The following is a 12,588-nucleotide window of genomic DNA, read 5'->3' as shown; positions in this document are numbered from 1 at the left end:
ACAAAGGGCAAGCCTAGCAGCACCCGACTCCCGACCGAGCCCGTCCTAAAACCCTCGAAGCAGCATGTCACTCTCCACTCTCAGCCACCCGGCCGCCGCCGCCGCCGCCGCCGCCGGGAGCGGGAAATGCTTTTCCTCGGCTGCCCCGGCGGCGCAGTTGGCCCGTCTTCCAAAGACATGCCCCCTTACCCCCGCCGCCGTGTCCGCCGCGTCTGCGGCTGTTCAGGCGGGTTCCGCGGAGGATAGGGTCTCGGCGCTGAGCCAGGTATCCGGCGTTCTGGGGTCGCAGTGGGGCGACGAGGGGAAGGGCAAGCTCGTCGACGTGCTCGCCCCCCGCTTCGACATCGTCGCGCGTTGCCAGGTGAGGGGACACGATTCGGCTTTTAGTTGGCTGAATTGCTAATCCATGCCTAGTTTGTTGTTTGGTGGCATCTACTGTGCGCATCCGGTGGTAAAAGTATGACCTTGCACTTTCACTGGATGAATCGTGGGAATGGGGGGCAGATTACTGTAGAGATAATATGTGTGAATTCTACACACTTTTGTTGGTTCCCGCTCGTCGTCTCGTTGGCAATTATTCTAAAGATAACTACGATTTATGTGAAATTTCTAAAAGAGAGTGAAGTTTCAACTTTATAATTCTATATGGTTTTAGTGATCTGTAGATGGTCGATTTTTCTACATTTTCTGGATGTTAGCTGCACCTTTGGTCTGTTGACTCACAACATTAATCTCTGGATGTTTGATCGTGACAAAAAGAATGAACTGCTAAAATATGACTAAACGATGCATTGGCAGTGGTGATAATTCCATTTCGACTATGCTGGAATATCTGTTCATAAATCATGTGTTGAAAAACTGTAGATGTTAAGACAAGGCTAGATAAATTATCCATGAAATGGTTGATTCGAGTAAAAGACTATACCTTTTACTAGGTTGCATAAGAAATCTTGCCTGATTGGTTATATTATGGAGAAACTAGTAAAGCTGCAAGCTTTTATGTCATGTTAGGTAAAGTACTGCTAGTTGCTTGTGTTCTTGAAGAAAAGTATTGTGAGTTGCTTAACTTACTCAAGCTCGAGATCACACCATGTCCTCTAGTAATCTATGTACTGGCAGCTTATTAGTAACATGCGCTATTGCTGCTGCTCCTGAGGGCCATGTCTCATTTTTAATGCCTGCTATGCTTGTTCATAGTCATTCCCTTATTTATTTGCTTTTGCCTGGCTTCTGTGATGGATGTTTCCTAAACTCTCAGGAGTTCCCTCTGTTTGTGTAATTGAATTTTCTTTTCTTAATATTTTTTACACTTTTTTCTGTTCAAAAAAATATTTATACACTTTACATAAAATTCTTAGAATGCGGTATAAACAGTCACTGTCAATTAGCTGTTTCTTCTGAGCTTAGTAGCCTTATCTGAGTTTCCACCATATTGTTATCAGGGTGGAGCAAATGCTGGACACACCATCTACAACTCTGAAGGCAAGAAATTTGCCCTTCATCTTGTTCCATCTGGTATTCTCCACGAAGGGACACTTTGTGTTGTTGGGAACGGAGCAGTGATCCATGTTCCAGGGTTCTTCGGAGAAATTGATGGTCTTGAGTCCAATGGAGTCAGTTGTGATGGAAGAATACTGGTCTCTGATCGGGCACATCTGCTGTTTGATCTGCACCAGATTGTAGATGGACTTAGGGAAGCTGAGCTAGAAAATTCCTTTATAGGGACAACTAAGAGAGGCATTGGACCTTGCTACTCCAGCAAGGTAACTCGAAATGGACTGCGAGTTTGTGATCTAAGGCACATGGACACTTTTGGGGATAAGCTTGATGTCTTATTGAAAGATGCTGCTTTGAGGTTTCAAGGCTTCAAGTACAGCAAAAGCATGCTCAATGACGAGGTTGAGAGGTACAAGAGGTTTGCAGAGCGCTTAGAGCCCTTCATTGCTGATACAGTGCACATGCTAAATGAATCTATCCAGCAGAAGAAGAAAATTCTGGTTGAAGGCGGCCAAGCAACTATGCTGGATGTTGATTTTGGAACCTATCCTTATGTGACTTCTTCTAGCCCTTCAGCTGGTGGAATATGCACCGGCCTTGGGATTGCCCCAAGGGTAATTGGTGACCTGATCGGAGTGGTAAGTTAAAACTAGTGTAATTGAGCAGTCCTCTTTATGTGATTTAGTGCTTATCTATTCTGTATACTTTACATGCAGGTCAAAGCTTACACAACAAGAGTTGGCTCTGGTCCTTTCCCAACTGAACTGTTTGGAGAGGAAGGTGATCTCCTTAGGAATGCTGGAATGGAATTTGGCACGACAACGGGTCGCCCAAGGCGATGTGGCTGGCTTGACATTGTTGCACTTAAGTACTGCTGCCAAATCAATGGGTTTTCATCGCTTAATCTGACCAAACTTGATGTTCTGTCTGGGTTGTCAGAAATTAAGTTAGGTGTTTCTTATAACCAAATTGATGGACAGAAGCTACAGTCCTTCCCAGGGGATCTTGACACCCTGGAGCAAGTACAGGTAAGCTTTGACATGTACTTCTGTTCACTGTGTTCCCATGGTCTGTCAGTTGAACAGTAAGGCCTATGGATAATGCCATTATATTATGTAGAAAATTACTGTTATTTGTCTGGTTGTAAGAAGCAATATAATAAGCTTGTCTTTTAAGCTTATGGTGTTGCCAGTTTGGCGGTGACAATTTAGACAGGCAAATGATACATTATTTTCATCTCTTATAGTATCCTGTCTTGTGTTTCAGGTCAAATACGAGGTGCTGCCTGGGTGGCGAAGTGACATTTCTTCTGTTCGAAGTTACAATGAACTTCCCCAAGCTGCCCGCTGCTACGTGGAGAGGATAGAAGAGCTTGTTGGTGTTCCCGTGCACTACATTGGTGTTGGACCTGGGAGAGATGCTCTCATACACAAGTGAAAACAACTTCATTTGGTCTTCAATTGGGCGAAAAAAATTCAGCCCTAACTAGGCCTTGAGCATTTGCTCTTATTATTCCTCTTTGTTGCTATAGTAGCTGTGAAACATTGGAGAAGTTACTGACTGGTGAAGTGATCTAATGCCTGCAATAATCAGAACTTGTTCTAAAACGTCTGCAGGCGAATAAGATGAGTATTTTGCACTATAGTTCGACTCCACCAATTGTTCGGTGGCATATCATATACTTTGCACTAATTATGAAACTTGCCTGGTGGGTTAACCTGATATAAATCTGGGATTGCATTCCTGTGCTGATGCCTGCCTTTCGGTTTCTTGGTTTAAAATGAGATGTTTACCTGATCAGAACACGCACTTGTTTGCCCTACTTTGCCAGCTTAATGTTTACGTCTTTTACTCCATTTGTCAGTGTACTGAAGGTACCGAAATATTGTTCTGGAAAAACGAAGTCCCAGCTATTAGAAGACGCATGCTTTCTTTTAGCTTCAGAATAGCAGACCCAGTTCATCACAAATTCATGAAAGTTCATCATGCCAAACTCATCACCCATCGGAATCAGATTACATGAACTTGAAAGCTAAAGCTTGTGCACTAGGGAAAAGCCCCATCCGCATGGAGATAGCCAGGACACCGGAGCTTCTTGCATGGGCTCAGATTACACGTCCCAGACAGGGATGGGCAAGCAGCCGAACTGGTCGACCTCATGCAGATCGTCAATCTGAAACGCTCCGTTCACGCCCACCGAGCCGCCGTGGCCTCCCGCGATGTCGTTCAGGTCCGCAGCCAGCGCGTCCCAGTCGAACTCGCTGTTGCCGGTGAAGCCAAACGCGCCTGCCACCTCGCCTTCCCCGTGAAAGCCGTCCTTGGCTACCGCGCCCTCCTCGTCGGCCTTGAGCACGCCGATCTGCTGCAAGAACTCCCTGAGGTCGAGCTGGGGCTTGTTCGCGCCGGCGCAGGCGACCTCGCACGGCGCGGTGTCCGCCGTCATCGCGGCCGTGGCCACCGCCTGCTCCAGGGCCTGGAAGCACGACATGGGCGGCGGCAGAGCTGCGGAGGCAGCTACGCCGGTGGTCACGGTGGAGCAAGGAGAGGAGGAGGCCGGGAGAGTTGGGAGCTGGGGAACTCGCGCGCTCTGCGGCGGCTTGGTGGGCGAGTTGTTCTTGAGCTCCTGCAGTCTCTGGTGGATGACGTGGACGTTGTGCTGCGCGTTGAGGTTGAGGAGTCCGTAGCCGGGGACGGCCCCCCTGGCGGACGCCGGGAGCCACCTGAGACGCTGGTGCGCGGCGGCGGCGGATATGGAGGCGCGGAGGTGCGGCAGGTTGAGGAAGGCGTCGGGCCCGTAGAGCCTGCGTGCGGCCTCGTCGTAGGCTAGCGCAGCCTCCTCGGCGGTGGCGAAGGAGCCGAGCCAGATGCGACTGCGCTTGTTGGGCTCGCGTATCTCGGCCACCCACTTGCCCCACGTCCGCTGGCGCACGCCGCGGTACTCGCACGCCGCGTTCTGCGGGCCGCCCTTCCCCCGCGTAGGACCCTTCTTCCACGCCCGCTTCCGCCCGTAGCTCTCCATCGTCGTCTCAGCTAGCAGCTCTTCTCCTGCATGCGCGCGCACGTACGGACGCATCAGCATTCAGAAACCAACAAGTGAAACGTGAACCTGCAGCCGCATGCAGCTTGGAGTGCGCGCGCGCGCGCATCACCTTGGAGCGTATGTAGCGGCAGCTGCAAAGCGGAGGAGTTTAGAATTTGAAGTGGAGGGGAAGAGGAGGGTTTTGAGCTTGAACTTTTGAAGTGGCCGGCGAGAGGAGTGCAGTGAAGTGGGTGAGGAGCGAGGGGGAGGCGCGGGGTTTAGTAGTAGCGCGCGGGGGCGGGGGTGTGATCGGCATGGGTTTAAATGTTGTCACGGCCGGGAATGCATGCTCCGCATACGGTGTCGCGCTTTTTCAAGACCTGTGAGCGTGAGCTTCCGGAGGCAGCATGTGACCGTTAGGCATCTCTAGAAATGGTACTATCTATGGACGATTGCAAACCAAGAAATTAAAATCCATCGCCTAGTTTTCTTGTCATTTTTCAAGTCTGGTTTTGAGATGATGTTCACACCGATTATGTTTGTTGCGAGTTTACTTATAGCTTAACGAAAGGGTTAATCATGTTACGAGTAATCCCTAACTGCAATTAGCGGTTAGGAAAAGACACCTTTTCCTAGCTAATCCTAACTTCTACCTTCTCACATGGTATATTACTATGTAACATTGATCAATGGAATGCAACAATGAATTTCATTCTCGAGTTCATACTTTTGTTGAAATGGAACTGAGTACGCCATGCATGCATGGATATGCGCCGAGGAGTGGATGCCCGGCTAGCAAGGCGAGCACGTACGCTGATTCATCGTCATGGTAACAAGAGAGGCCGGCATGAATGCGTGCTATAAAGATCCACCTCACAGCATTCTTGGCCCTCACGAGCGCGCCCTTCACAAGCTTCTCGTCCACGTCGGACAGGGGGCGCGTGCATGTGTGCCTTGAGCCCTCCTGGCTTGTGCGATATGCTTGTTTGGCCGAGTCTACCTTGCAGTCTAGGATAAGCATGTCCATGCCTGACGATATCTGCTCCACGTTAAGACCAACGCTGCTAAACGCGTAGCAACATAGTATCACATTCTGCTGTTACGGAATGCAGATTGCATCTTTGTTTCCATAATATATATGTAGTGTGTCCATTGTCTTCCCAGAATGCTACGCAATATTGCAATTGATTCATGAACAATTATGGTTCGGCTCGGTAAAGAAAACTAACGCTGAATAAAATCCGAGTCTTTCTCGGTGAAAGGCATTGGAAGCAAGAGAAATGGCAAAGGAATGTCGTCTATACTATACATAGATGCTTTATTAGACGAAGAAAATAACGCGCTGCCACCATCTCCCTTTTCTTCCAGGAAATTATCCAACTCGGGTTATCGGTCAAAAGAACATGAAGAAATGAAAATAAACACAAATAGAGTATCTTTCATTTTCTGGGTCTCATGCATCCTCTTTTGAGAACGCTAGCCCCATGTATCCTGCAGGTAAGAAAATCTATAGATCCTTCCTAAGATTATGTCTATCCTTTTCTTAAGTGAGGGAGCTAAAGTATGCCTATTCTTTACAATTGCAATCTCTGTCCAGCACTTCAGGAAGCTTTTGAGAAGAAGTTCGGCAACCCAGTTTCCTTTGTTTGCAGGAGACCTTGCCGCCAAGGGTCATTGTATAGTTTATAATGCAATACCTGGCAAAGCATTCTTTCTGAGCAAATATATGAACACAACAGAAAAAAAGTTCTAGGGTGAAATGGAAAAGATTGAGACACATGGTCAGGTAAAAGTCTGGTATCACTTAAAATTATATTATTCGGCAAAGCAAGCGTAATACACTAATACTGTAACGTACAATGCTTCGCTACTGAAAATGCAAATATCGTTTCAGCTCTATCACATAGCAGATGCTAAGTACACTAACATCCATACCAAAGCTTGAGGAGCAATTTTACTTTGAGCTTTCTGAAGTTACCTGTATAAATGTGGCAAATACATCGTCATCACCATCTAGTTTTGAGACCTCAACTGACCAGGGTGCCTCTTCAGAGAACAACCTTTTCTGTCTCTTCGCCTCTAGCAATATAGTCACGATAGAAAAACCTCTGCCACATCTGGCGCACATTTCCCAACATAAGCTCAACTTGTGTCTCGTTTATTCCCTGGTGATATGGAAATAGTAAGTATGCTGCACAGGTCATGTCCAAAAGAAAAGGTAGAGATAGAGTAAAAACATACTCGAAGTATTCTAATAAGGTCTGGAATGTTATCTTCTTGTATGCGGACTGCGAAACTGTTGTAGTTTAGTATATTCTCATATGGCAGAAAAATTCCATCCTACAATTTAAGCCAAGAAAGCAGATAGGTCTGAATAAGAGAACACATGATGAGATGTTCTGTCATGTCCCTAAGTCTTTCCAGATACACATTATATGGTCCTTTGATACGCGACACAAGAAAAATGATGGTATATCACCTGAATTATGGCAGGAATGCATCCTTGAAGCATGCTGTCTTCCAGGCGCCCGCTCCAGCCATCCCCTGGCAAGACACCACAGAAAACAGAGCTTGCTAGTTCCTCATAATATTTCTCAGTTCGTAAAAATGTTACTGTCACATTGGCTGTATGCTGCTTTCCAAGGTTTCCCTGCCTGTTTCGTGTGGAACCAAATTCAGCTGCTAACTTTTGCCGAGTCCCCATGCTATACCTGCATTATGCACTCGAAGCAGATTGAAAAACAATTTCGTCACATATTCTGACAGATAGATAGATAGATAGATAGATACATGTATTCTGGGCGGCTTCCTTCATAGGCTGGACCTAGATTACCGTTGAAATAGATAAGTGTTGTACGCTTCTTCCTTGGCCTGAAAAAGTTGTACTGTAAGGTTCTAAGCAACATAAATAGTTCATAGGATATGTCGCTAAGTCCCCAGATACCTTGACCATAGTTTTAACCATATTGCCCCTGGGTCAGGTTGCTTCCATGCTGGAAGCACAAGATCCTTTCTTGGATCAAAACATGAATGGTTGCCTCTTCTATCCAAAGGAATATGATCCCAGTTGTCTGCCCAATAAGCAGTCGTTGAATTCTTATGTTTTGTGTTGGTGTTTCCCCAGTGGACAAGCATCATGCTGTTCCAGATCTCTCTTGGAGCATAGCAGGCACCTTCATCCCATGAAAAGAACTGCCTTTTTGTAAGTTGCAAGGCTATCAGTTATTGCCACTACTGAAAAAGAACCAAAGAATCATTATACTGTTAATTTGATCCAAACATAATACCCACCCAGATATGGTCTCTTCCTGAAGTGCGGCTCCAGTAAGGATACTGCTGAGTTATGTGATCATATGCCATTCTGTAATACTATAGAGTATGGTAGCTCCTGAGGTGCAGGTCCCTCTAAAATTAAAACCCAAATTATTGGAGGAGAACACCGAGACCACTAAAGTACAACATCTGGACCATGATTGTTACTTTTTTCTCGAACTCACAGGAGAACTGCATGTCATTGAAATTAAGGAAAGAACTAACAGTTTACAAAGCTGTACGAACGTCCGGGATAGTTACAACGATCATACGCGCCTGATACTAGGATAGCTACCTCTTACAACACTTTCAACCTAGCAAGCAGATGTGGAGCATCATCAGATCTAGTTAATTAGACATGAGTCAAGCACTGGCACATAGAAATAATGAGTTTCGTCCACATTAAGAGCGCGGTGAGGGCTAGCAAGAATGCTCTCATAGAGTGCCATCTACATGGAAAATGAAACATTAGATCTGCTTGCCCTGGTAATCACAAAACATGGAACAACAAACAAAGCATATCCGCTAGCAGCCGAGATTAGCATACCTGAGCACCATACAATTGCTGGCTCCATATAGTTCTTGTCATCATATATTCTGTTCACACACTGGAACTTGAAATGTCGTCCCTGCGGAAGAACATATCCTGTGATCTCAATGCCGCAGCAAAAGCTTCAAGCACACAAGGAACAAGACTTATGACATCAACTTACTTCAAGAAGATGACTATCAAATTCAGCTGGCAAATCGTATACATATGTAAGTGGTCTTTTTTTCTGAGAAACAGCCTTAACATTGATGGGGCTATTGCTTGAATTTTTCAGATCTGGTAAATTCATTGGTGGTTGGAGCCACGAGGGCGAGTCATATGCAAGTGAATACGCTGATGGGATGCTGCAATCAGTCCCAAAATATCCACTGTCACACTGAAAGAGATCCTCAATTAGGTTACAGCTTAAAAAGGCAGCAAATACAAAACAATGCGCCACCACACTAAAATTTAACAAATCTGATAAACATTTTCATGCCTTCAGTTAAACAGCTTTCTCTGAGACATTCCTGACAGAAACCACCACGGCAATGTCCATGTCCGGAGCACTGGTTGATGCAGATGCATTCAGCATGTGTCTCACAGAACTGCCCCCAGAGTCCATCATATTTGCAGTCGCATTCTTGTTTAAACTTCACTTTGGAAGAATATGCATCCTCAGGGACCACATTACACCATCCTGGCTTACTGCTGTTTGTTGTGAATATATTTTCCAGATCAGGTGTTTTCCAATCGGTAAGCTTCGGATCAGCAGGTTTTGCAGGTAAGCTAGAAAGATGGACAAGATAATAAGCTGAATAATACTAAAGTAACTACAAAACACATAATAACAAAATAATCGATGATATTCTTACATTGCTTTAAAACCACAAGCTTCTGCCACAGGGCGATCTGGGTATTTTGTTCATGGCCCACAAAAGCACATTTCCCTGGTCGTGTCACAGTGAGCTGGACATATGGAAACTATCCATCGTCCTACAGGCCATTCTCGGGAACTTGGGAGGATGCATTCCAAATTCTCAACCTCCTCACATCCTTTCCCTGTGTCAGTGAAGCCATATTGCGACTTTGAGTTGATATTAAGAATACAGCACAGCAAATTAAAATGTTGCGGGAATCTTTAAAAACAACAGAAAATATCAATATAAGCAAGGAAATTATATAAACGACCCCACCTTTTTAAAGTGTGTAGCACTCATGTTCTTTCATTTTTACATAAAAGAGTTGGTATAAGTAGAGAAGCACTGATATTACCAGCTAATTGAACATCAGTTAGTAGCTAATTGTTCCACTAGTCCAGTCCCCATTCTGCCGTATCTAATAACAGTCACATACTGCATTTGTTAAGTCATGAATCCATGAACATACAAGCTGAATGGTCTATATTATTTCAGACATACAAACTGGATGTTCTATGTTCTCGCAGGAATGCAGAGTAATCTCAACTGAGTAACCTACAGATCAAGGAGATGCAATCTTTGTTACATGTACTCACAGATACTCCTACGGAAGATTTGCAAACAAGGAAATGCTACGCATATAGTTAGTGAGACATTTGTAGGTTGCATTGTTGTATCCAATATAAACTTCCACAATTAGTGTTTCCTGTTTTCAAATTCTATGAAATGTTCTCTTTATCATTTGTTTTACACTCAACTCATATATTAAGTTCTTGAAAAAGCCGGGAAAATTGATTATATGTTCTAAAGTTGATCAACTTTTGATAATATGTCCGAAGTTGATCATCCTTTGATCATATGTTCCACATGAGCTAGTTTGTAATAAAATTTCGTATTAGGTAAGATAGATGAAGGATAAACTTTGTTACAAACTAGTCCCTGTGAGACATATGATCACATGATGATCAACTTCAAACATTTATTAAAGGTTGATCAACTTTAGGACATATAATCAAATTTCCCAATAATCAAAAGTGAAAACTGGAAAAGTAAGACCAACCAGAATATCCATGAAAGCATCTGCATTCTCCCAGCTCATACTTACACACGCCGCGGCCACTGCGGTCTTTCTCACACTTCTTTGCACCTATAGCCTGTTGGGAAAGACCAACCGAAATTAAATCAAAGCAAGCTAAAGCAAAGTGCAATGACCAATGACAAAGAAGTGCACACCTCAGTAACATGGACAGACGAAGAGTTAGCATGGCACCCAGCAAGCCACCTCCCAATCTCAGCCTTCCATGGTGCACTTCGGAACGCCACAGCACCATATGAATCAGAAGGGAACTGCACTTTGAGACGTGAGTCCACCACCCCAACGCCCGGGAGCACATTCCTTGGCCGGCCAATGCCGTCGCGAGCACCGAGACCGAAGTAATCCAACGAGGAAGGAAGGATTCGCACCATGAACACATGGACGGCGGTGACAAGCACCAACATGGCGCCAGCCACGCCCACAAATGCCACAGGGCATTTCGTCGAACGGATTGTTAGCATGATCAAACTACGATCTGAGCATCACATTTCTACCACGAATGCATGGAAATCTATGCGAGTTGGATCAGAGCCACATAGTTTGACCCCAATCACTTGAGGCGACAACAAGAAACTGAACAAACTTCGTAGTGTTCTTGAAGTCCCAAGAAACTCTGCAACGACTCACGATATCAAACTACAGCAAGAACCAATCCAACTCGAAGAGCACGAAACTTAGCAGCAAAGTACATCGACACGCCGAAGTCACAGTATAGTCCCCATAAAACTCGCAGAAAATGCGATTCTGACACAAGAATTCGAGGAACGGGGAATGGGGCAAAAACAAGAACGAGTAGGCGCCTATCGGGGAGAAGACCCCAGTTGACGTCTTGACGATGGAGAATTGAAGAGGCGCGAGCCGTCGCAATCGTTGGAGCAATCCGGGCAAGCACGACCGGTCTGAGAGGATCTTTGACTTTCGGGTCCGACAAGACCCCAATAAATAGAGAGTGGATACTCCATTAAATACCATTTCCCCCATATTTTCTATTTTTCATCCTTCTGCGAAATAAACACATATGAAAGGACAAAACTGCCCTCGGATAACATGCATAGTCGACGCCCCTTCCTGAGTTGATTCAGAATCAAGAACTGATTGATGACATTCAAATGTGCGGTTCTTGATTCAGAATCAAGACCAATTTTTGATGGAGAGGAGAATGGTGCGGACGTCGTGGTCGTGGAGGATTTCGAGGTGGATGTTGCCAGGGGGTGTCGACATTGGGGTGGAAGCAGGATGTCTCTGGTTACTGGGCGGCGGAGCGCCAGAGAAAGCAGGGAGGACATTGGGTGTGGCTCGGCCAGAATGCACCCGGTTCAGCGAGGGGCAATTTGGCCTTTTCCATGTAGCGATTGCAGGGAAAATAGATGAGGAAATTGGTATTTAATCATGTATCCACTCCTAAGGGCTCGTATTTCTGCCACTTTATTAAGTGGTATGTCACAACACGCCACTCTTTTTGCAGTCGTATGTTAGGGAATTTAACATAAATGGAAAGTACTATGTTAGAATGGCAAAATTGGATATAAAGTCAACGTAAAACTTCTCGAGTGGGCTTTACTTCGTGGAATATTTGGAACACAAGTTCTAGAAAATGTGCTTAACAACTAATATTGATAAAAGTAATTAGTTTTTATATGAAAATGATATGTGTAGATTTATCATCCAAAAGTAATTTCATACAATTATAATCCATGCACTTTTTGTTAACTTAGAAAACACAATGATTAAAGACGTGATTTAGAGATTGTGCTAAAGGGAGTAGATGCGGTCTACTGGTAAATTATGAGGAACGAGGATTTTCTTTTTTTCGGTTCCTTCATGAACTGAATCGTTTCCTCTGAAATTTCTTGTAAACCTACCGTTCCAATCATACCTATGGATAAAGCATATTGCGGACCAATACATGCACACAATTGATTTTGACTTGGTAGCAACATCTTCAAAAAGATGATGTTTCGATACTATAGTTTCTTTTCTTTTTCATTACAAGTTCTGGGACAGATTTCAGAATCCCTGCCTGTGACATTTCCTTGCATATCTCTGAAATCATTGCTAGACTTTGCCGATACTAAGAAGTTAGAACTAGATAGCAAAGAAGAAAGCCTGTTCGACCAAGAGTAGTGAACTTTCATGAATTGGAAAAGGAGGCATTCAAGCTATATCACCTCAAGGAATGGATATATTGCATTTCAAGGATTTTTAGTCCGTTTGG

The 12,588-nt window shown here is 44.7% G+C and overlaps 2 protein-coding genes, 1 long non-coding RNA gene and 1 pseudogene across 3 annotated transcripts; 1 reads left to right on the top strand and 3 right to left on the bottom strand.

Moving 5' to 3' along the window:
• LOC133916754 (adenylosuccinate synthetase 1, chloroplastic-like) lies at window positions 1-3,249 on the top strand. The gene is made up of 4 exons (XM_062360574.1): window positions 1-361; window positions 1,443-2,135; window positions 2,214-2,525; window positions 2,764-3,249. The coding sequence occupies exons 1-4, from the start codon at window positions 65-67 to the stop codon at window positions 2,932-2,934; spliced, it is 1,473 nt and encodes a 490-aa protein (XP_062216558.1). The 5' UTR covers window positions 1-64; the 3' UTR covers window positions 2,935-3,249.
• A 286-nt stretch (window positions 3,250-3,535) lies between these two features.
• Window positions 3,536-4,762, bottom strand: LOC133916755 (dehydration-responsive element-binding protein 2E-like). Its single transcript, XM_062360576.1, has 2 exons — window positions 4,647-4,762; window positions 3,536-4,542 (listed from the first exon to the last, which is right to left on the bottom strand). Exon 2 carries the CDS (start codon window positions 4,514-4,516, stop codon window positions 3,608-3,610), a length of 909 nt encoding a protein of 302 aa, XP_062216560.1. The 5' UTR covers window positions 4,517-4,542; window positions 4,647-4,762; the 3' UTR covers window positions 3,536-3,607.
• Window positions 4,763-5,857: 1,095 nt separating this feature from the next.
• On the bottom strand, window positions 5,858-7,287 carry LOC133914467 (uncharacterized). The gene is made up of 3 exons (XR_009909256.1): window positions 6,758-7,287; window positions 6,495-6,681; window positions 5,858-6,213 (listed from the first exon to the last, which is right to left on the bottom strand). It is a non-coding gene; the product is annotated as an uncharacterized LOC133914467 (long non-coding RNA).
• A 1,105-nt stretch (window positions 7,288-8,392) lies between these two features.
• On the bottom strand, window positions 8,393-11,208 carry LOC133914466 (uncharacterized; annotated as a pseudogene).
• Window positions 11,209-12,588: the final 1,380 nt, after the last annotated feature.

Source organism: Phragmites australis, chromosome 4 (genome assembly GCF_958298935.1).
Source record: "Phragmites australis chromosome 4, lpPhrAust1.1, whole genome shotgun sequence".
Classification (NCBI taxonomy): Eukaryota; Viridiplantae; Streptophyta; class Magnoliopsida; order Poales; family Poaceae; genus Phragmites; species Phragmites australis.
The sequence above is the reverse complement of the archived record's forward strand: the minus strand, read 5'-3'. Positions and strand labels throughout refer to the sequence as shown.

Bases quoted from the DNA above. Each gene is read 5' to 3' on its own strand.
- LOC133916754 (XM_062360574.1), top strand. From the start codon at position 65: ATGTCACTCTCCACTCTCAGCCACCCGGCCGCCGCCGCCGCCGCCGCC. The intron at 362-1,442 runs GTGAGGGGACAC...TATTGTTATCAG, and splicing joins ACATCGTCGCGCGTTGCCAG to GGTGGAGCAAATGCTGGACA. The intron at 2,526-2,763 runs GTAAGCTTTGAC...CTTGTGTTTCAG, and splicing joins ACACCCTGGAGCAAGTACAG to GTCAAATACGAGGTGCTGCC.
- LOC133916755 (XM_062360576.1), bottom strand. From the start codon at position 4,516: ATGGAGAGCTACGGGCGGAAGCGGGCGTGGAAGAAGGGTCCTACGCGG.